Raw genomic sequence first — 24206 nt, forward strand, 5'->3', positions numbered from 1 at the left:
GCACCTTTAACCTCCAGGGTCCGTCAGTGTCGAAATATATGCGGTCTGCCAACTGAGGTCTGTCAACAGCAATGAAATATCACAAAAAAAAAACAAAAAACAAAAAACAAAAAACGAAACAAAACCATTTCTTTTCAAAGAAAAGCAGTCTTGTGTAATTCGTCTCGATGTTGCTTTTATCATCTTTTTTTTTGAGCTGCTGTTGACTATAATAATATTCGCGCGAGGTTTCGAAAGTTTCGAGGTTTCGAAAGTTTCAAGTTTTTCAAGTTCAATGAATAATTCTTTCGTTAGACTTATGTAATTGCATTAAAGCTTTCAAAATACATTTAAAATGTGTTTTTTAAGAAACATGTTGGAATCCCTCATTCAAGCTTGAATGAACACTATCAATAGGACAGTTTTACACAATATTCGAGCATCCCCGAATACGCATAAAAATTCCTTAGAGTGTCACTGGAGGGACCTTTTCGATTTTGATGCAAATGTGGCTTTTACCCACTTAATTAGGGTGAAAAAAAAATGGGCAAATCGAAGTGAGTAAGATAAGGAGCCCCTGGAGGAGTCTTTAATCAAAAATGATCTCCATCGAGATACAAACCGTGCCCCTTCATTGGAGATTTTTTTTTCCATTTTGATTTACGACGACCTCTTTTAAGGGAAAAGTGATAACTTTTTGTGACAAAAGAAAACAAAACAAACAAAAAACAGGCAAACAAACAAACAAACAAACAAACCACCTCATCCATTAAAGTTAGGCGATCATGTACTGCTGGCCTAACTTCCCCCGGAAAGGCCCGTGACCGCACCCGAAATTGAAGAGAGAGAGCCGCCACGGCCGGGGTCATCCCATGAGGCCGACACTCACGAGTCATACGGTCCACTAGACCGACATCAAAAACAGGTCCATGAGTTTTACAGTTCAAAAGTTATACGGCTCACGAGTCATACAGCCCATGAGTTCGACACTACGCAGAAAAGGTTCACGAGACCGACACTCTATACGCAATAAAGGCTCAATAAAGGCTTTGTTTGCGCATAGTTGAGTTTGAGTTTGAGTTTATTCTATTTCACCACGGGTCACTCACTTCAGTGAATGGCTGTTCTTCTTTGAGTCCGTAAAGTAAAATACAATTACAAAATACAACATTTTATAGTATAGGAAACGTAAAAAAAAAACAACAACCAAAAAACAACAAAAAACAAACAAACACACAAAAGCAAAACATAGAAAATCATGCATATTACATAGTGCGGGTCTCGTGAGCCTTTTCTGCGTATGTGTCGAATTCATTGGCTCATAACTCGTGGACTTGTTTTACTTAATGTCGAACTCGTGGGCTGTATGAATTGTGAGCTGTATGACTCGTGGGCTGTATGACTCGTGGGTGTCGGTCTCGTGACGTGCACCCGCTTTATATCATCTTGGCAACCTTGCGCAAGTGTTATTTCATATCATTTTCATAAGCTAATAGTAGCACAATCATCTGATTTGCATATGTACAACGTGTAATGATATATGTTGGAAATTTGAATCCACGAAGACTGAAAATATGAAATTGTAATACGACTTTGCAGAGTTTTATCATAACGAGCGAATGCATTAATGACACAATTATTGACTTAAGTAGCCAGTCTAAAAGAGCATGAAAAGCATAATTAGTTCATTCGGCCAGTAATTCAGTTCAGTAGAATGTTCTGAACCTATTTATAGGAAAGAATAATAAATTGAAAATTTTAAAAATGGTCCGGTTCAGTGTAGTCGGATTTTTCGGTTTTCTGAGTTTCCGTTTTTTGGACATTCAACTGTGCAATGACAGACACATAACTTGGAGGGGGAGGGGGAGGTTGACTTAACAATAATAAACAGACAAGCTAAGTCTAAGTCAATATCTAAAGCTAAAAGTCTATCATCTCAAGCAAGATCGTAAACAACAACAATTAACACACTTGCTTTAAAACAATCTTTTCCAAATCATTTGATTGTACATGGTATGTGGTGGGCCTATTTATAAAGGCCTACCATCTAATATTATACTAGGCTATTGCACATGTAAATGAAAATTAGCTCATTGTGCCAATTGATGATACTTAAAAGCATGGCACAGGATTCCTCGTCAAATGAAGTGATCAAAATCGCTTGAATTTGAACGCCTTTTCATTAGGATAATTCGAATGCAAATCTGATGAAATTGGGCAGCAAAACCTATATTATTAGGCTCTACATATTACGCTATTTCACTGACTCAGTGCATGCTTGGTATAGGCTAATTTCATAAAGAAGGATATCCAGGTTTTCACTAGGTGCCAACCAACGTACCTTCTATAGGCCTATAAATAGTAATAGATAGGCCTGAGTATCTATCTAACTATACACCTGGGTGGACATACGCTTTTTGCTCGTCCGATTGATAGTAAGCCCGGAAGTGGCACAATGCAGAAATATACATGCCTCCCCCCCCCAAAAAAAAAAAAAACCCAAACAACAACAACAGCAACAAAAAACAAACATTACAAAAACAACAACGCCTGCAGTGTGCTGTATCTTTTAGACGATACTGTACATAATATGGAAATTACCTCATATTATCCTAATTTTGATAGAAAACTTCTAAAATCGTTTGATCCGTGTTTTCATATGCCTCCTGGATTAAATTCACCAACATTCATGTTGTAGATCCATAGCCTAAATAAAAGCTGAGTTTGCTTCAATGCTCTAAGCATGATTGAATATAAAAAAGAAAGAAGGAAAAAAAAAAACCACTTTTACTTCCTTTTTAAACATGCACGTGATCTTCCGGGTCGGAAAGACTTCAACCCACTCAGCTTCCACCGGACTATCCGGAAATAACGTCAGACGAGGCAGAGCAACCTTGCGGTGTATCATGTGACTGATGATAATTATACTTGTATAACATACACACGATACCGCGGTTGCTGTTCGTTCTTCCCATTTCATACACCAAGGCCTTTCGGCATAGGAACTGACGCAGGCAATACGTGTGTTCAAAGGCTTGAGACGATCCATCGCTTGCTTAAGGTAAAACCGTGCATCTACACGAACAGACGATGTCTTACCAATCTGTTTTCAACCAGGGACATCATGCAGGTATGTGAATGAAAGCAATAGCAGACCATTTCCATAAGTTAAACAGTAAGCCCCTAAAAACTTTCTTATGGCTGCGCTCCGCTCCGGACTTTGCTATTGCGCAATACAGAACACGCTACTACGTACTGAGTGCGTGTGTTTACAACATGCACGGAGGGTAGCTGAGAACCGTAGTACCGGTACAATGTACTAGTGCGTAGTAGTAGTAGCTAGCAGGAATGGTGTAGATCCTATAGCTGGTCCTAGTTAGTATGTATGGTATAGAGGGCATTTTCGGGGTTTACGATCATGATGTAGTCTAGACCTGGAGTGGTACGTTATGGGAACATTTTAGCGGTGATAGCCGCGGTGGTGGTGGTGGTAGGGGCGGTGGGGGGGGGGGGGGGGGGGGGGGGGGAGGAGGAGGATCAAGGATCGAGATATGGAAGTCAGATCTTTATTAGACTTCCTTGGGTCTGAATATTATAAGCCAGTCCGGAGTTAGCTCATCTGCCCATGGGCATGTTATTGGTCGAAATGACTTTTCTTTTTTCTCAGTTGGTTTATAATAGGGGCACTTCACTCATTTTAGAGTGACATAATGCTTCATACGAAGCTTTACAATAGGTTACAATGTATTATGGAATTCATTCATCCTGTTCAAACAAAGAAAGAACTTGCTTTATAGCTATAGACCAGATGGCCAGAATGATCGTCAATAACACTTGGGAAAGCATCCATTTCATTATTTTGCAGTGAATGTATTACTATTAACAATCTCTTTCTGACATTGATATTGCCTACCACTTTTGCTGTCAGGTGAATGTGCTGGCAAGCAGCATTCATTAGGATTACATGAATGATCATTTCATCACAGATGCTTATCCCAGTGAATTTAAAAACCAAGATGCCTTTTGACATTACGAATGACTTTTTTTCCTGCTCATGTGCAAAAGGGAACTGCTAACTGGCTTATTCCCTCCCCCACAGCCACCGTGACCGACCCTTTGCTAATTTTGCCCACTCTATGTCTAGTCTAGTGATCTAGTCTAGCTACTAGTACGAACTACTGTCCGTACGTAGATGATCCTAGCTAAAAGACTCTTGTACCGTACCACAGCCATCTGGTAGAGATGCATCTATGAGTACCCGGTACATATTGCACATTTTGGTATGTGGTGGGGACAACATGCATCCATGGCAAGTTGCAAAGGAGGGAAATGTAGAAAAAATGGCAATTGACCAACATTGGGAAAAGTCTCCACCTGATATGTTCCAACAATGGAGCAGTTTGCCACTACATTTGCAAAGTTTGTGTTAGTTCTCACAAAGAAATGTTTTTGTGTACCATTGCTGAACTACAGCTAGTTTCATACATGAAGAACATGTTGATATGTCACTTAAATGAAAGCAATGCAAATGTTCCAGTTTTATAGTAACAGGCAAAATGTTTCCAAGGAGAGTTGATAGCTTGTATAAAATAGCTATTTTCTCTTCTTTTTCTCTTTCTCTCTCTTTCCTTTGTCTGTGTTGTTTATTGGTTTGTGCGTGCATGCTTGTTGGAATGTGTGTGTGTTTGTGTGTATGTGTGTGTATGCTAACTGTTTTTTTTTTTCTCCTGAGGACCTATCCCCACAATTTAAATGGATAGTATAGTTTTGGTTGAGACCTAAATCAAGGTTTCTAAAATTTTTTGACGAGATACTGAGAAACCTCTTATGAAATATGAAAGAGCATGTCATTCTATGAGGAATTCAACGTTTATTTGATGAAAATTGGTTTTGAAATGGCTGAGATATCCTAAAAAGGGTGATTCTAATAAAGTGTGGGACCCACATTTTATTACTATCGCTTTGTTTTACCAAGGAGGTATACCTCCTTGGTTTTACTTTGTGTTCGGATGTTTCAGTGATTCCAAACCAGATTTTCATCAAATAAACTTTGAATTCCTCTTAAAATATGTTATGCTCTGTACTATATCATAAGTGATTTCTTGGTATCTCGCAAAAAGTTAAAAGCCAATTCTCATCTCCACCAATACTGTACCATCCCTTTAAGCACCTGCTTTTTTGTAATTTTCAGATATAAATATGGGGAACTACAGTGATTTTTAGTGTTTTTCTATGACTTCAATCTTTAAATTTCATTCTCCATAACTTTTAAACATTTTTTGTTACTATTGTTTTGTGAGTTGATGTGTATAGGCCCTACAAATTGTTTATTTTGATTTGAAGAAAACTTAAAGGACAAGTTCACCTCATATACACATGGATTGAATGAAAGCAGCAATGTAGAACACATCAGTGAAAGTTTGGGGAAAATCTGATATTTTGTTCAAAAGTTACAAATTCATTTTTAAAGTATCTGTGCAGTCACTGCTGGATGAGAAGACTATGACAGTGTATGATGTCACTTGCGTATAACGATATTTATAAGGAAAATATAAAGAGGATTTCACTATTTTTTTTTTGAAAAAAAGTGCACATATTGTGATATCCTCAACTTGTCACTGACATCATGTTAAATTATTTCTTCTGCCTTCCGAAAGAGGCAAATCAAATTTTCTTTTATAATTTGAGAATTCAATGGAAAATATATTGAATTTCCATTATATTTTCTTCATATTGTTGTACACATGTGGCATCATGCACTGTAGTAGTCTTCTCATCCAGCAATGACTGCACAAGCAGAAACACACGCAAAAAAAAAAATAAATCATAACTTTTGAACGGAATGTCCGATTTTCCTCAAACTCTTACTGTCTGTTCTGTTGCTGCATGCACTCAATCCCCATGTCTATGAAGGTGGACTTGTCCTTTCAAGGCAAATGCAAATATTTACTATCTGCAGATGAAATACAAACCCAGTATAGAGCTTTTTCTAAAATGTGAGTCAAGGATAGAAACAGCCAGTGTAAATTTTGAAGCAGTTTAATCAATTGATGTTAAGTAAATCTGATAAAAATACAAAATGTGAATAATAGATGAAATAATTTGTAAATGTTTCAAGTCTAAACTGTCAACAATTATCGTTTATTGAGAAAAGTCATTAATGAAGTCAGACGACTCAACCATGTGCCTCATGGAGGTCAGAGGTCGCATGCTGATTTGCCTCTAAACATGCACCAACAGTACTTGCAAACAGTTTGTGGATATGTACATGTGTATGCTGTAAAATGATTGGAAGAGCTGTGCTTATGGAAGATACAATGTAAGACATTCTGCAGAAGTCATGCACAGATGTTCAAAGCGTTAATGCATTTTTACCTAGAGAAGCACTCTGAGAGCGCAGACCTCCGCAAAGCAGCTCATTTCCACAAATGATCTTGTTCGTCCCTAGCTCTAGGTCAATGATTTCCACCCAGATTTAATGCATGCTTGAGATCACCTGATGTCCTAGTACAGAAGCCCTTAAGTAGTTACGTCTTCAACTTCGATCAGCTGCGTGGCGCAGGCGCCTTGCCCCAGCAGAAACTAGAGCGCACACTTTAATGCACGTATATATGAAAACCTAAAAAATGCACAGCATGAACTCCCAAATTCTTGGAGTTCGTTGACCCTACTTGCCAAAATATCGAAAATCCTGCATAAAATCCATAAAAATTCCTGGATCACTACCAAAATTTAATCATCTGTTCCTTGTGTCATTTTCAACCTTTCCTGCAAGTTTTTATCTGAAACCATTACCGACTTTTCGTTAATTTAGGTGATGAAAACATTTACCTCTTCCCGTGGCAGAGGTAAAGATGTTTTATGCTCTTTGGGAATAGTCAACTTCAGTCTAGGCTATTCTTTGACTCTGTGTGTAATTTCATTAAGATCAGTGATAAAGCTGTACACAGTTCTAGTGGTGGATCCAGAGGGGGGGGGGGGGGGTTGGGGGTTGGGGGGGGGGGGGCGCAACCGGCACATGCCCCCCACCCTTTATTTTTCGTTAAAGACAAAACAAATGAAAAGAAAAAAATGAAATGAAACCCGGAAGTGGCACCAGAAATATTAGTCACGCCTCCCCCCCCCCCCCCCCCCCCCCCCAGTGCCGTATATTAAGAGAGTCTGGCCAACTCGGTTTTCGGTTTAGGTGTTTTGAAGCCTGTGATTGGTCAAAAGCTGGTCCCGTGACCTACAGGCGCCATGTCGTTACCAAAGTCAATCACGCAGGCGCGAGCAGAGCTCATACGCAGTGCCCATTGTTCATTACGCGCAGCTACGCGCTAATATTGCTTGCCTTGGGGACTTCCCCTGAATATCAGTCATGGTGCAGTGGGGCTATGTCATTGCCGTAAGGTTGTCAACTTTATTGAAGTAGAAGGTACAACACGAAAGATATCTTGATATCTTATTGCCATAAACTGAAGATTCGTCATGCCTACCTGCGCAGCATGGCGTTGCGCGAACCGACCTGGCTCTTAATGTAATGATGCACCGTTTTCCGACAGATCCAAAACAAAGGAAAAAGCGGGAAATCAGAGTGCGACGGGAAAATATATATCTGATTTGTTTTCTTTGGATTCCTCGCGGTGTCTTTCAGACTATCCAAGTTTTGATTCACATTTGTATGTCTCCGCCATCTATAACATAAGAAAGTGTTGCCTGAGGCATTTGTTTTGGTCGTCCGTCCGTCCTTCCGTCTGTCCTTCATATCGCAATCAATATTGTGGACACCGTTTGAGGTAATGAAACTTGACATGTATGCTTGTGTGAGTGGACGAAGTTTTGTTTTTAGCTTATAGGGCCTAAACTTTTGTGTAAACACGCTCAAAGTGAAAGGTCAAAATCATGTATATAATGGTTAAATTCTTAAAATATCACTATTTCCCCCATATCTATATGCAATATCTGGAGGTATAAGTACAGGTATTTCCAAACGAAACTTACTGCCTGACCGTGATTTTCTCGTGATTGTATTTATTTTTATTTTCTTTTAGGGGGGGGGGGGGGGGGGGGGGTATGGGAGGGGGGTAAGGGTCAAGGATCAATGTCAGGTAAAATGTAATATTAAAATTCTACTATCTATTGTTGAAATACTATTACCCATGCAGTTCCTTAATACCTTGGAAATTACCCAATTCACAAACTTAAAACAAAATATGGTACACGTATTTGCATACCCTCATTACTACACAATGACGCGTGATAGGGAAAGATTTTGGCCATGATGGTCAAAGGTAGGTGAAAATACTGAAATGACAGAATTTTATATTGTTTTAAAATAACCGTTGAAAGTGTTGCCATGAAAATAGTAGTAAGTAAAAAGTAGTGAGAAGTAAGCAAAAGTAAAAGTGCTCAAATTCCTTAATACTTCCTCTCTTAAACAATAAAAGACATCCATTCATACCTAATTCAAGGAAAGTAAACATTCGACGCATCAAATTTAGTGACAAATTTGCCATTTTTTCTGCCAATTATGTGAAACTGTCGTGTAACATTGTCAAGACGTACTCTACACCTGCTGAGAGAACAATGTAATATGGCGGAGGAATACCGGTCGCCATTAGAACATCTTTATTTGTGTGGGTTTTTTTTAATTATTATTTGGTACAGATGTCACTGAGGATATCCCTCATAAAGTACAGTACTTGTGCTTTCGTTCAACATGTTTTTTTTAAATATTATTTTTAAACAATTTTAGATCATTTTTACATACCTTTATATCGGTGACGTTTTCATGTTGTACATTGTACATAGGTACATACTAATCGGCCTTCATGTCAGTTTCACACATAATGGGACTAAATAGGATGGTAATTGATGATTACAATGTATTTACGTGCGAAACAGTAATAACTGTGGAATTCGTCTATCCTCTGCACAGCTAGAATTGTAAATTTATATATCATGTTGTTATACAATATTCTTGTTCCCTGGACAACGACTTACTGTGAATTCTTCTTTTATTTTCACAGCAATAATTCATCATATATTCAGGAGTTATGTCCTTTAGACAGCTTCCCTATTATTTATACGGTATACCTGTGTGCTTATTGTGTCTATTTGAATGTGTAAAATGATTGATTGTTGGCTTTGTTCAACATGGATGGAATGAAAGAATGTCCCCCCCCCTCAACCTACCCCCTTTCTCTCCCCCCCCCTCTCTCTCTCTCTCTCTCTCTCTCTCTCTCTCTCTCTCAAGCAACACCGTGCCTTTGGGACTCCTGCGCGTACACACTTAACCCACCAAGCGCACACGCTAAAACCATAAGCGCACTGTACGCTGGGTAACGACATGGCGTCCAATTTATGAGTTGGCCAGACTCTCTTAATATACGGCACTGCCCCCCCCCCCCCCCCCTTACAGAATTCCTGGATCCACCCCTGAGTTTGGTATAGGATTCGCAAATAATATACATTACATATGGTATCCAGATGCTACTGGGTCATTAGCCATTTGTGTTTCATGCAAAAAATACTTGTATCCTGTCTTTATCTTCTCTGTCACTCACACAGGGCATACATGTGTGGCCTTGTTGGCAGTCATGATGACCTTAGTGTGTGTTGCAGCAACAACTACACCTGCTGGTACCACCACCACCACAGCACCAACAGTAGCAGCCAGTACTACTGCAACTACCTCAGAAGGTATGGCGGCAACTTCAACAACTCCAACTCAAGCAACAACGCATGCTACAACAGTAGCAACAACTGCTGCTACAACTGATGCTACAACTGCTGCCACAACTGATGTTACAACTGATGCTACAACTGCTGAAACTACTGCAGCAACTACTGCCAGTGCAACTGGGACAACGTCAGGTACCATGACAGCCAACTTAACTACTAGTACCACATCAGATTCGACAGCTAACATTACAACACCTGATTCAACAGGCAACATTTCTACAGCTTCACCAACCACTGGTAAGAATTTGAGAAGAGAATTCTGTCTAAAGCATTGCAGTTCAGTCCAGTGTAAGTTTTGCAGTTGGTCAGATAAACAGTCAGTTATCTTTTTATTCATACATTGTAGATGTATAGTGAGAATTTAAGTTTCAGTATAACAGCAGTACCGGTATATTATGGGTCCTGTGACTTATCAGTTCCAGACACAAAATAAGATGAATCTGGCTAAACACTGACATAACCTTTAAGAAAACTATTGACATTGTACCTAAAAGATATATTTGTACATGTACATGCATGGACCCTTAGGGTCCATGGTACATGATTTTAGACTATAATGTCACTGTATTACACAGGCTTGGAACGCAAAATTTTGCACGCTTATGATAAATGAAATTGAAATTCTTTTGAAATTCTTTAAGCCTTCCCTGGGAGAGGAATCTTTTCTCTACCTGCGGATGTACATACTTTCATAATTTGGTAGCTCAAAACAAAATTGAAATTGATATAATATATTAGTAGTTTTACTGGAACAATTTTTTTTTTCAGACAAACTGTACTTTCACTGTGACATACAATGTAGATCATGTTATATGCTGCACAGCATGCATGAGTGACTCATTAACAGAATAAACACTTTATAAATTAAATACTCTTCGCTCAGGTTGTCACAGGAACTATTTGATGGATCATCAAGAAATTAAACTGCTATTCACATCGTATATTCCTTCCTACACATAGATTCCTCAACTTTTTACAAGTTGTCCAAGGCCTTTGGCGTACATTTTTGTCATAACTCTGTTGTGATCACTCCTCTGGTAGTAAGATAACAGTTATTACAAAGTCTCTGTCTTTTGCCTGAGTGCATGATGGATGTTTTTGTCTCGCTTGATAGACATTTTCCTATTTTAAGCACTAAAAAAACCCCAATATGTGTCTTGGAAGTGTCATGAGGATGTTGGCCCAACAAAAAGTGGTTCTCAAAGTAAGAGTCCCAACAAAATACTGAGAACTGCATCTGTGAACTGTTGTGGTAGCCATCCAGGGCAGTCAGGGTCTTCAAACCATATTTGAGCTACATTATTGACTTCCATTAATCATAACGATCATTCTTTATACCTTTATAATACATTTTCTTTTTTTTTAAAGAATGTTTTACTGTTCACCTGATTTCCCACAGATGCGTACCTCCACACTATCAAGTATGAACATACTCTTCTGACAAGAATACTTCTACTGTACAGAACACAAGAACTATCAGAAAATACAGTCCAACCTCAACCTGTCCATAGCAGCCACCCAAGGAAGATGAAAAAAATTGGCCATTATAGACAGTTGGCTGCTATAGACAGGGTCTTCAGCATGGCTCATCTTTCAGTGGGATTTGTTTTTACTGGCTGTATAGGGCAGGAGGCTGCTAAGGCAGGTTTGACTGCCGCATGCATAGTTCCTTGTTCTTGATTTGAAGTTGGTATCGTCATTGGGGTGGATTCTAGTTGGCGACCTGGCGTCAACTTGTTAAGTCCCCGCGGAGACTTCTCGGAGGAGTTGTGAGAGAATCGAAAAGGAAAAAAAAAACAGAAGTCCAGTCAAGATCAGCCTGCGTAAAGTTGACTGTACCATAGTAGACAAAGTGTGAGCCAGTGAAAAAGCAAATGAAATGACTTGTTTTTTGTCTTCCTTCAGGGCCCTTGGATGGTGTGAAGTGGCATGTCAGGGATAAAAACAATAACCTGTGCATGCTCATGGATTTTGGCGGAACAATCTCATACAATGTACAGAATGTAAGTATTTGTGTATTCACTCTTTCTCTTCTAACTAGTTAAAACTTAGACCTGTCCAAGCTCAGGAGAGAATCTCACTTTTTACCTCCGCTGTGGGAGGAGGTTATGTTTTCGTTATCGTTTGTTTGTTTGTTAGTTAGTTTGTCTGTGTGCAAAATGACTCAAAAAGTACATTTGTAGTGAACTCATTGGAATGAAACTTGCAGGAAAGGTTTAGAACGACACAAGTAGCAAACGATTAACTTTTGGTAGTGATCCGAGAATTTTGGGGGAATTTATGAAGGATTTTTGATATTTTGGCAGGTAGGGTCGATGAACTTGGGAGTTCAGGCCGCGCGTATTTGAGGTTTGCATGCGCGCACTAAAGTGCGTGCTCTAGTTTCTGCTAAGGCGAAGCGTGCCGTGCAGCTGAGGGTTTATGACGTAACAAAGGCTTATCAAGAAAATATTTGAGAATTCCACAAAATTTTATTTTTTTAAAATGAAAATAACACATTCCATCAACTTGATACTAATATATGTTAAGGGTAGTAATTGTTCCCCCCTGCTTTCTGAAAGCGGTTAGTCAAGTGCTCTTTCAAGAAAAGTGAAAGCATGTTGAATTTTCTTTATATTAAAATGTTATCATACAAGTGTATGTGTATGTTCTGCCTGACAGTGATTCTCTTATGAATTTTAGGGTCAAAGGCCAGATGAAAATGATAACAATTTACTATTCAATACGGAAATTGCACTTTTTCTCCATACCTTGAAAATTACTCAATGCATAAACTAATGAAAGGGTCAAAGTCAAGTTAAAGGTCTTAAATCCCCAAATTCATGCTAACCTATTCATCCAATTAAATTTTGGTCTAGGAAGGTGAACATTCAACATATTTGTGACAAACATGTCATTTTAATATTTTGCCAATTTTGTGAAAATGTAATCACACACTGTTCACATGTACTATAGACCTATTAGGAGAATCATGCATTATGGCGGAGGCATACCAGTTGCCATAGCGACATTTCTAGTTATTTTAGTGCTAGCTTCTGGTTGCCCGAAATGCGCGAAAATTTCAACACTGTGAAAATTTCCACTTAAAGGACAAGTTCACCTTCATAAACATAAGGATTGAGAGAATGCAACAATAATAGTAGAACACATCAGTGAAAGTTTGAGGAAAATTGGACAGTCGATGCAAAAGTTATGAATTTTTAAAATTTTTGTGTTGGAACCGCTGGATGAGGAGACTACTACAGCTTGTGAGTCATATGCGTACAACAGTATAAAGAAAATGTAAAAGAAAATTCAACATATTTTTACTTTTTTCGCATAATAAAAGAGCACTTGACTTGCCTCTTTCTAAAGGCGGGGGGAATAATATTACCCATAACATTTGTCGGTAACGAGTCAGGGGAATGTGTACTTTTTTCAAAAGATGGAATTTTGTGAAATTCTCTTTATATTTTCCTTATATTGTTGTACGCATGTGACATCTAAGTTATACATACACTGCAGTAGTCTTCTCATCCAGCGGTTACTGCACAAAAACTTCAAAAATTCATAACTTTTGAACGGATTGTCTGATTTTCCTCAAACTTTCACTGATGTGTTCTACTAATATTGCTACATTCTCTCAATCCTTATGTTTATGAAGGTGAACTTGTCCTTTAATGCATTCCACAGTGTGCGAGTTATGTGTCTGGGAGTAGTTGAGCATTTCATAGCATCAGTTTCACTGATAAGATCCTCTCTTGTGAGCAAAATCAATTATAGTACATGTTTTTGAAATTACTGCACTGTTATAGACTAAGTTGAGTCATAGACAAGCATGTTAAAGAAAATCTGTACAGGTGAAAACTTCTCGCAATAAGTGGTATCTGTATTTACTGAAGTGTGATGCACCTATGCAGCCAAGACATATTGATGCTCAAAGAGGAAAAAAAAAAGAGGGGAAGGGGGGGTTAAGCCGAAAGTGCCATTTCTCTAGTTCAATGAAGAGACTCATATGTCATCATGTGTTAGCACATGTACTGGCAGTACAGGGTTGGTCCATTTGATGAAATTCAAACTTGGTCATCATTTCATCCAGTATGCATTCTGGTATTTGTAAAGATTTGGCAGGTATTGCTTTCAGAGGAGTGAAATGCAGAGTTATTTAACAGACTCTACCAAAAGGTTTAGTCCCCATGAAAGTCTCTTGGTTGGGGCTACAGTGGGGTCAGGACATTGCAAATCATCATCATCATCATCATCATCGTCATCATCGTCATTACGATTATGATCATCCTCATCATCATCATTATCATCATCATTGTCATCATCATGTTCATCATCATCTTCATCCTCCTCCTCCTCATCATCATCATCATCATCATCATCATCATCATCATCATCATCATCATCATCATCTCTTACTAGTTCTTGGTATCAAAATCAATCTCATGACAACATTCTCCCTGAAATGAATATATTATTCAGAGGGTTGAAGGTTCAGGTGTTAGTTCCTTCAATTTGTCTCCCTCTACAACCTGAACCATCACCCCTCTGAATAATATATTTCTTTCATTTAATGTGCCTTGTCCGCCTTGTACTACTTGACATAACAATGTCGGAATTTCGGAGCTTGGGTATTCATTCCTTGCTCATCATGTCACTGCCAGCAACCAGAGACAGCTTGGTGGTAGTGTCGCTGCCCGGAAAGCAGTAGATGACAGGTTCAAGTCCCAGTGGTTCATTTTTTCCCGATATGTTTGTTAATTACAGATCAGCAGTTGCGATCTTAACAAAAATGTGATTTGTAGAGGGAGACAAATTGAAGAAACTTACACCTGAACATTCTCCCTGTTGCAATATCACTTTCTGATTTTGCAGGTAACTGTAGAGATTCCAGATTCCGGCGAGACCAGCAAGTCCACGTGCAGTTCTAAGGAGTCGGAATTCACCTTGAGATTTGTAGCATCCAACGCCATCTGGGAGTTATCCATGAGCTTCTTTCACGCCGTCGATACGTATAGCATGACAGCTATTGTTGTTAGTCTATATGAGATAAATGGACGTAAGTTTGACGATGTTTATTTTTTGCTTCAATTTCTCAAGTGTATCAGTATGACCATCTGGAAAAAAGGGCTTAGAAACTTTTTTGTAATAAGTGGTGTATAGCTTTTTCAGTGGCGGATCCAGAGGGGGGCGCAACCGGCGCACGCCCCCCCTTTATTTTTCGTAAAAAACAAAAGAAATAAAAAGAAAAACAATGAAATGAAACCCGGAAGTGGCACCAGAAATATTAGTCACGCCCCCCCCCCTTTACAGAATTCCTGGATCCGCCCCTGTTTTTTCATGTATTATTGTTATTATTATTTTTTTATTATTTTTATCATTATGTAGTACTCCTTGTCGGAATTTTGACCCAGTGTATTGTTACTACTATCTACTAATCACAAGACAGGCATGCAAACAGGATTTTTTAGGGAGGGGTGCATAGTGGACCTTTCTGCAGGCCAATCGAAATGGGGGGGGGGGGGGGGTGTTGGCGGGTCAAGGGTCAATGGTAAATTGATTTTCATCACCACAGATAGCTCTGTGGTTCTTCAATCTGGTCCTTAGATTGGTCCTTACTGTAAATAGTTGATATTCAGAAACAGGGGTCCTAATAACAGGTGGGACACACCTCTCATTAGGACCACTTTGATTTATACTTTGTTTCTGGATATCTCAGCCGTTTCAAAAACTCCTCTTAGAAATGCGTGCTCCGTTATATCTAAGGCTCAGCGATTTATAATTATCTCACAAAAAAAAAATAGAAACTGAATTCCCCATAAAAATAAATGCTCCAATTTTTCATCACCTTGTGTGTTTTGTTCTGCTGTATCTTAAGGCCTGATTACCTTTTCATCGAGTAGCGAAAACGTTGAGGTTCCTGTCGGCTCTTACTACTCCTGCAACTCTTTCAATGCCAGTTTGGCGTCGTTCAACGTGAGCCTGACCGAGCCTCACCTTCAGCCGTTTGTCGGACTTACTGAGAGTAGGACCACCCTGGGCAAAGGTGAGAACTTTGTTCATAATTATGACGCCAGGTGGCTGCTTAGGGTTGGAACATGATGATACAGTGGGAAGGCTCTGGGGTATCTTGAAACGGGAGTTCAGGAGCTACACTCTTAATACCCAGAGTGAACATCCTCAGTTCGATGTGTTTAAAACGCAATATTTCTCCTGTGCCTGGTATGCATTGTTTATTTTATCTTTGTTCTGCTGCAAATCTTTAACACACCATTGCCTAGTGTGAACATCGTCAGATAAGATCTATAGACCACAATATGTTGATTGTCCATGGTGCGCATTGTTTTTTGTATCTTTATTTTGTTGCAAATTTTAACACACCACGCAAAGCAGATAATGGTTACCGTACCAATCCTATGCAAAGACTATAGGAGGTTGACGGAAAGAAGTCCATAGGGGGTTTCGGGGCAAAGTTTCACTTGCTAGAGTTCACACTGCCCAAAGATTAAAAAGCTTCCCTGGTTCCAGGAAATATCCCTAGTTTGAGTGGGAAATTTCGCGAGAGGTTTCATGATAATTTTTTTGGACGTTTGCGGTCATACAGGGAAAACTTCGAGATCTTATAGATCGCAATCTTAAAGGGACTGTACAGTACTGGTTGATGTGGGGATTCATGTTTCGAACATTCCTAAGTGAGATAATGAGAAACCTCTCATGAAATATGAAAGAGCATGTAACTTTAAGAAGGATTCAGCGTTGATGAAAATTGGTTTTCAAATGGCTGAGATATCAAAAAAAGTGATAATAATAAAAGGCGACAGGCCACGCCTTTTATTAGGATCTCTTTGTTTCACCTTGTTTTGGATATCTCAGCCATTTCCAAACCGATTTTCATCAAAGAAACTTTTGATACCCTTTAGAATTGCATGCTCTTTGACATATCATAGAGTGGTTTGAGTGGGAAATTTTGCAAGAAGTTTCATTAGAATTTTTTAGGAAGTTTGCGGTCATACAGGCAAAACTTCGAGATCTTATAGATCGCAATCTTAAACTTTGCAGTCTTTTGCCAATGTGACCGTGGCTTGTATTTCTCTTTCAACAAAGAAAAAAAAATACCAAAACACAGTTTCTTCAGTGCATGCAGAATACTTTGGCTCATGAAGCAGTAGTGGAAAGCATTCTTGAGTAACATCTTTGCCCATATGTGTATCAGTCTGATGAAAGCAGTGGGGTGATTTCCCCGCCTTCAAGATTTTTTGTATGCTTACAAGACAGTGAGTATTGTTTATTAGTGGAAAAATGAGCAAAGCAAAATTTTAATGGGATTCCATCGGGATTTGAACCCAAGACTTCCAGATTGCTAGCATGATGCTCTACCGACTGAGCTATAGAAAGCCATAGTACTGTTTTAGAGAAGCTATAGCAGTGTATATGTGTGTGACACACACGCTTAAAAATATGAGTATTGCATACAAAATAACATGGCTGCATTTATTTCATTTTTTGTTTGTCCCTTTATGCATAGAATTTGTATGTGGGAGCAATCCCCATCATGGCGTTATTGGCATCAACATCCTCATCGGAATCATCATCGCTATCGTCATCATGTCCGTCGCTGTAGGCCTGACGTGGTATCTCGTCAAGCGTCGGAATGCGGGAGGTCCGCGTTACTCCAGTCTCACATAGGTGGTGGTTGATGTTCGCTGGTGTTGAAAGTCCTCCTAATCCACAGAGTCGAAGAGAAAATCTCCCTATTTTAAAAGAGCAAGTTCTCACACCCCAGGGCATTTTTACCGGGCACCAAGGTTTAGATATTGCACATCATGATTGATGAAAATGCCACGTTTCGACTAGACATTGGATGGTTTTATATGTTTGAAGAATGAGTTGATGTATCAACCCGTGATTGTGGTATCAATTTTTTTTTTTTTGTAACAGACAGGTAACATTTTTGAAATCTTCCTCTACCTCTTCAATCTTTGAATTTGGCATTTGTGACTTTGTCTTAGAATCTAGTCTAGTTCAATTTAAATCATTCACAGAAAATGTATGATAAATACAGTATGGACTGAAGCTTTTCCATTTCTCACTGTTTTGCGGAAAAGTAGTTTTTTTGAAAGTGGCCTTCATTGAGCACCTCTCCAACACTGGAGAACGGCTCCAAATAAATTTGTGACGACTAGGGGAGGGTGGAGATTGTTGCCTTTAAATCGTTTGCATGAAACATGCACTCAAACACATGTGCTTTCAAGAACATACACATACAAAAACCAGGCCAACACTCACTACCGGAAATGCGTCACAATTTTTAGGTCAACTGATTTTAAGTTGGGATTATTGCTGGTGTTAGCGCTGAGTTAGCAGTAACACTAGCACTAACACTATCACTGAATGTGAAATCACCCAGTGTAAGTACTATAACCTTTGGTATCAATCCAAACTACAATTTTAGTGTCAATAAGCCTTTTTGTGTGAAGGTGTATGTGAACTTACAGCCACAAAGGCACTACTTTCATATTAGTGAACTCATACACAACAGATACTAGCGTGAGCAAGGCCTACTTTTAATTAACGCAATATCTATGGCTGGCTGATTGGCTTCATTCTAAATTGTAAAGAATGCTAAAATCCCTGTTTAGAATGGTCAAATCAGCTTTTTTTCTTTCTTTTTTATCAACTGAAATTTGTAGTTATGTGAAAGTACAACTCATTTGCCAACAGTCGATGCTGAAATGAAGTGAAATAGAATATTAGAGCTACCACTCTCTACTTACCGGATTTATAAACATATGTGTGTGCGTGTGTGTAAAAGTGAAATTTTTTTATCATACTTGGTTGATTTGCTCATAAAAAGATCAATTTTTGCATTGTTTATTTTGTTAACACATTTAAAGTGATTGTGTAACTTTCATTTGTTTTGTATTGAATTAGAAATGAAAATAACTAAAAAATATAGAGTTTTATATCAGTTTTTATTAACAGATTATGATGTATCATAACCTTGTTAGATTAACAAAAAATGTAGCTTCAGGATCTAATTAGTTGAAATGCATAAGACTCAAAGGACCAATATCAGAAACCTGCAAAGCAGATATTCGAATAAATTGCATTACTTGCACATTTTGTGCTAATTTGACATGTGCACGTAGCTGAAATAATTTTGCAATATATTTACTTTTTTTTCACCTCAACACTTGTGATATATGTACAATCCATTAGGGGTTACAAAAGCATGGGTGGTATGTCTCCGGTATTTGAGTTAAAGGAGCAGCCAGTGTTGAATGATTTTCATTGAGGCACCAGAACAAGATTCTAAAGAGGTACAATGAAAAAATCAAACAAGGAAGTTATGTAAAAATGCAACTGCTTCAGCTTATCTTGCCCTTATTGAATCTCCATGTCTTTCATTGTGCCAAATTGTTAATGTGTTCTGGAATTTCAGTCTTCCAAATTTGTGTACACGTGTAATCCCCTTGATGTGCATGCATCATGCAAGTTTAGACAATCCTACCTGAACAGTAATAACAGTTGGTGTCAAGAATTACCCAAATGATTTACTGCAGTCAATCCTGACTTAGTGGCCACCTGTCTTTAGTGGCCAGTTGCTTTTTATGTAGCCACTAGCAACTCTTAACTCGGCTAATGAGAAATCTTAAGATTTGTGAAGGTACAATGTAGTTTGAATTCTTTAAGTACATGTGTAATATCTCATACTCCTTGCCATTCATTATATAAATACGCACCCATGTTACACCTATCACAGAAATTACTTTACTAAGAGCAGAGTTATTAGCCATGTTTTTATAAAGGCCACCTCCCCTTTTGGGTGTGGCAGCTCTTTGCAGGCTTGACTTAACATTGCACGGACAAAAGTGAATGCAGTATTGTGGTAGTGCATATCTTTGTAATCGGTAAGCCTGTTCACACTCACAATAACAATATGTTTAGATAGAGGTTATTGCAGACCTTCTCTTGAAGTGCACCTGCAACTGAGACATTTGAAAAACTGAATAGGTCTTCATGGAAACTATAAATTATGTTATAGCTTTTCAGGTTCGAAAAAGGTGCAAATTGGAATGTGCTGGTGCATGTGTGTTCTCTCTGACCAAATTAGCAAAAGCCTTTTTGCGCTGATGAAGTTAAATTCAAATTGCCACTTTCTATCTGGCTGTTTTCAACTGCCCTGCTAATGGAAAGACATTCCATGTTTTGAAGAGTTTATGGTTCAGCAGTCATTGCTGGTCATTGCTTTTAAACTGTGAACTGGCTTATCGTATCTTCGCGAAGTGTTTCTCTGGTGGAAAGAACACAGTGTCCCACAGTGTGAGGACCACAGTGTGAACACAGTATGGAATCTCTTCACACTGTTAAATTCGAGCGTTTTAACAGCGTGAACACAATGTGAGTCGTCAATTCACAATGTGAAGCAAAGCATTACTATGTGAACACTCTGTGAAAACCACATCACAGTGTGAAATCATCTTCACACTTTTACATTCGAGCCTTTTCACACAGCCGACTATATGAACACACTGTGAACACACTGTGAACACAGTGGGGGACACTGAGTTCTTTCCAGGGGGTTGATACATTAAGAAACACTGATGTTGTGTGTCTGGCTTCATTCTGGGCAGCGTTTCATGAAACTTGTCAGTCACTGACATCTGTTTTAAAGATAATATAAAGTCTTGGTACCTTAAAAGTTTCCCTGAGTTTCCTTGTCTTAGTTTGTGTTTCAGGTTAAAGTACCTTTCATATAACCAACACTGCTTCGTACAATACGTGTATATTGATTGTCGCGGTACGGTGTCGTATGAAACTAACGGCTCATTCGAATTTTTCAGAGCCCGCTCTGCTCTGGTACGGAACCATTATTGCATGATTACTAAGACATGAGAGCACTTTGGGGCGAGTAAGTCTCACAGTGTTAGTTATATGAAAGGTACTTTAACCTGAAACACAAACTAAGACAAGGAAACTCAGGGAAACTTTTGAGGTACCAAAACTTTATAATATTATCTTTAAGCTGCTGAAATCCTTGCACCTGATTGGCTGAGAGCAAATTTGTCTGTGAAAATCACTGACAAAACAAATAAGAATGTGTACTGGTTCGAGGGTAATGATTCGCACAAAGTGGTAAATTTGCACAAACGTGTAAGTCTATGTCTGTGTTCACATAGTATGTTGTAAAAGTATAGTAAGCAGTTGTAGTAGATATTTTCTTATGTGTGCAGCTTTTGAAGGATTTTCAATTAAAGAGAAATGCTAAATCTGAAACATCTGTTGTTATTTCATTTTTATGTATTTGAGTGAATATTTAGATTGCATTGTATTTTGAAGTGTTATTGTGTGCTTAGATTTGAGGTTTGAAATTAACTTGGGATCTAGGGTTTGGAAATCAACTTGTTATCTAATGTTTGAAAATCAGCTCACGACCATAACAAGCAAACTTACTCAAATTTCGTACCGTGCACTCCCGTTATAACAAACTCGGTTATAACAAAATTCCGGTTACAACGAAATGAAAATCCAGGTCACAAAATTATCAGCGCTATCTTTTTTTTTATTGTTTATTTGTTTGGTTATAACGAAATTTTAATATAACGAAAGAAAGGACTGCATTATATTGGGAGTCCACTGTAACATTGACTTCAATAATTTCGTTGGTGAGATTTCCAATTGTTCTTAATTAGCTAAATCGTCAAATTTACTGTATTGTACTTTTGTTTTTGTTTTGTTTTGTTCATAATACAGATGTGATGGTCCAGAGGGTTGGCAGGTTGGAATTGTAACCAGCTGCTCCTAGGTTCAAACCCCTGCATTGACTCCTCTGTCTCTCTGTGTTGTTTTTTTTCCCTTAAAAATGCCTCCCTTACCCAGATTGATGTATGAAACAGCCATCTATCAGGGCGTGGTAATTACTGTCTAGAGAGTAGTTTGGCCCATTGCGCTGGCAGTGTAATCGTGTGAAGCTTCTTTATATGTGTGTGTTTGATTTAACAGTGTTTTACCATGAAATATTGTGTTGTAGTGCAGTTATGATTGATGGTTATTTTTTTCTTTTAAGAGGTGTAAAAATCGTTTTCTTTACATATTTTTCTTGTGTGTGTGTGTTGTGTGTGTGTGTGTGTGTTTGTGTGTAGGTATGTGTGTGTTTGCAAAATTTCTGTATGAGGAAAAACTCCACGTACTGATCTCTCCCAGCGTAGAGAGATTCCATAATGGTACCAAGATTATGTGGTACGCCCTCTGTAGGTTGTGTATATATATATCTCCTAGGTGCTGCTCTGCCGAGCGCAGACACAATATTCTTATCACAAGGGGTCGTGGTGGTGATGGAAACGTATTACATGGGAAGATTGGGGCGGTTGGTAACTGGCTGCAAAATGCACGCATTCTACGCACACACAGTCTCCAGTTGCGTGCACTGCAGTGCACTCCCGTTTTAACGAACACGGTTATAACGAAATTTCGGTTACGTATGAAGTAAAAATTCAGGCCGCAACATTATCGGCGCCTTGTTTTTTATGGTATATTTATTTTGTTCGGTTATAACGAAATTTCGATTTTACGAAAGAAAACTGCCGGTCCCGAGGACTTCGTTTATAACGAGAGTACACTGTAGTGTGTGTACACATGACACAAACAGAGATGACGACAAGTTTCCACGAAGTGACTCGTTTCTGAAAAATAGTCACCGACACTTAATCACCTCCCATTTATTACAATTTAAACAAAGAGACAATGAATATCGTATGATCATATCACCAATTAGACGGACACAATATTTTGCAAAGCTATAAATACACTTTCCCGATTCGATAAAATCGATGAATTGGATTTACACAATGAAAACAGAAAAAATACAAATGACTGAATTATTTTGATAAACGAATTTTCATCTCTTATGGAAACCAGTCTGAATCGCATTCAATAACTTCGAAAATCTACAATGTGCCGCTTTCGGGATGCAATTCTGATCCTTCACCCTCATCTTTATTTCCTCACATTGTATGTTTCCCACCCTTCTTCACATGCACTTGTTCTACTACCACTTCCCTCATACTTATACTTTCTCCTTTGACACATATCACATTTTTCTCTGTTTCGTCTTCATCTTAATTTTCTCCCCTTCCTCCATCCCCACACGACTCCCCTTCTTCCTCCTCGTTTCATCCTTTTCTCTGTTTTTATCCTCTCTTGTATTTCTCCTCTTCTGCTTCTCATTTTCCCTCTCTTCCTCCTCGTACTCTTCTTCTACCTCCACCTCCAACTTCTGCTCATTTTCGTCTCGTTTCATCCCTTCCTGGTTTTTATTTTAATTTTCCCATGTTTTCTCCACTTTTTCTTCACTTTTCTTCTCCTCTTTCTTATCTCCATCCTCAATACTCTATTTCTCCTCTTCTTTCTCATCATTTATCCCTTTCTTTCTCTGGTTTCATCTTTTATGTTTTTCTCCTCTTATGCTTCTCTTCCTTCTCCTCCTCATCTTTTCTTTTTACTCCACCACCAATCCCTTTTCCTTTTATTTCATCCTTTTTTCTTTTCATCTTCTCTTGTTTTCTCCTTTTTCTTCTCCTATTCCTTCTCTTCCTTGCCATACTCTTCTTCCTCCACTACACCAATCCCTTCTATTCCTCCTCATTTCATTCCTTCCTCTGCTTTCATCTTCTCGTTTTCCCTTTTCCTTCTCTTCCTCCTCACAAACTCTTCTTTTTGTCCGCCACCAACTTCACTTCCCCCTCATTTTATTCCCTTCCATTTTTACCTTCTCATGTTTCTCTACTCTTCATTCTCTTCCTCCTCATACTCTTACTTTTCCTCCACCATCAACCTCTTATCTCTTCCTGCTCCTTAAACAAAGTCCAGCTCCTCTTCTCCTTCGTCCCTCGCTCCAACGGTTTCACTCATTCTTCCTTGTCACCTTAATTTTCTTTTACCCTGTTCCGTTCTCCTCCTACTTATTATGTGTTAATCCTGGTTCCCGGGCATATTTTCTCTTATTATTATTATTATTATTATTATTATTATTATTATTATTATTATTATTTTTATTGTTATTATTATTATTATTATTATTTTATTATTATCATTATTATTATTATTATCATTATCATTATTGTCATTTTATTATGATGATGATGGTGATGATTATTATTATTATTATCATTATCATTATTATCCTTATCATTTTTTTTTGGAGTATCACGTCTCTTCCGCCTCTCTCTACTCTTCCTTAAACTTTTACAATTACACATGTTGTGACGTCACTCCGTACTTTCTCAGTGAACATTTTGTACAGGTTTCTCTCAATTAATTTGTGATGTACCGTCGTCGATACTACAGCAGTAGTACCCGACCCCATAAACGATGAAAAATAGGGCGCTTAGATTCTCTTATAATACAATATTTCAATCAAGCTCACATGTAGGCCTATGCTTTTCCCCCTAGTTGATTACAACCGTGGGAACTACGGTGCAAAACGAAAACCCATCCACAATAGGAACAACATCAAA

The 24206-nt window shown here is 38.4% G+C and overlaps 1 protein-coding gene across 1 annotated transcript; it reads left to right on the top strand.

The window, feature by feature from the left end:
* The first annotated feature begins 2988 nt into the window (after positions 1-2988).
* On the top strand, positions 2989-17424 carry LOC139727044 (uncharacterized). The gene is made up of 6 exons (XM_071638025.1): positions 2989-3109; positions 9532-9942; positions 11611-11708; positions 14566-14749; positions 15569-15736; positions 17216-17424. The coding sequence occupies exons 1-6, from the start codon at positions 3070-3072 to the stop codon at positions 17374-17376; spliced, it is 1062 nt and encodes a 353-aa protein (XP_071494126.1). The 5' UTR covers positions 2989-3069; the 3' UTR covers positions 17377-17424.
* The last annotated feature ends 6782 nt before the right edge of the window (positions 17425-24206 follow it).

Source organism: Diadema antillarum, unplaced genomic scaffold (assembly GCF_040938485.1).
Source record: "Diadema antillarum isolate AM-2024a unplaced genomic scaffold, OU_Dant_1.0 seq00000113_RagTag, whole genome shotgun sequence".
Lineage (NCBI taxonomy): Eukaryota > Metazoa > Echinodermata > Echinoidea > Diadematoida > Diadematidae > Diadema > Diadema antillarum.

Excerpts from the sequence above, each read along its gene's own strand:
- LOC139727044 (XM_071638025.1), top strand. The coding sequence starts at position 3,070 with ATGTCTTACCAATCTGTTTTCAACCAGGGACATCATGCAG. Across the intron at positions 3,110-9,531 it reads CAACCAGGGACATCATGCAG|GGCATACATGTGTGGCCTTG; the intron begins GTATGTGAATGA and ends TCACTCACACAG. Across the intron at positions 9,943-11,610 it reads TACAGCTTCACCAACCACTG|GGCCCTTGGATGGTGTGAAG; the intron begins GTAAGAATTTGA and ends GTCTTCCTTCAG.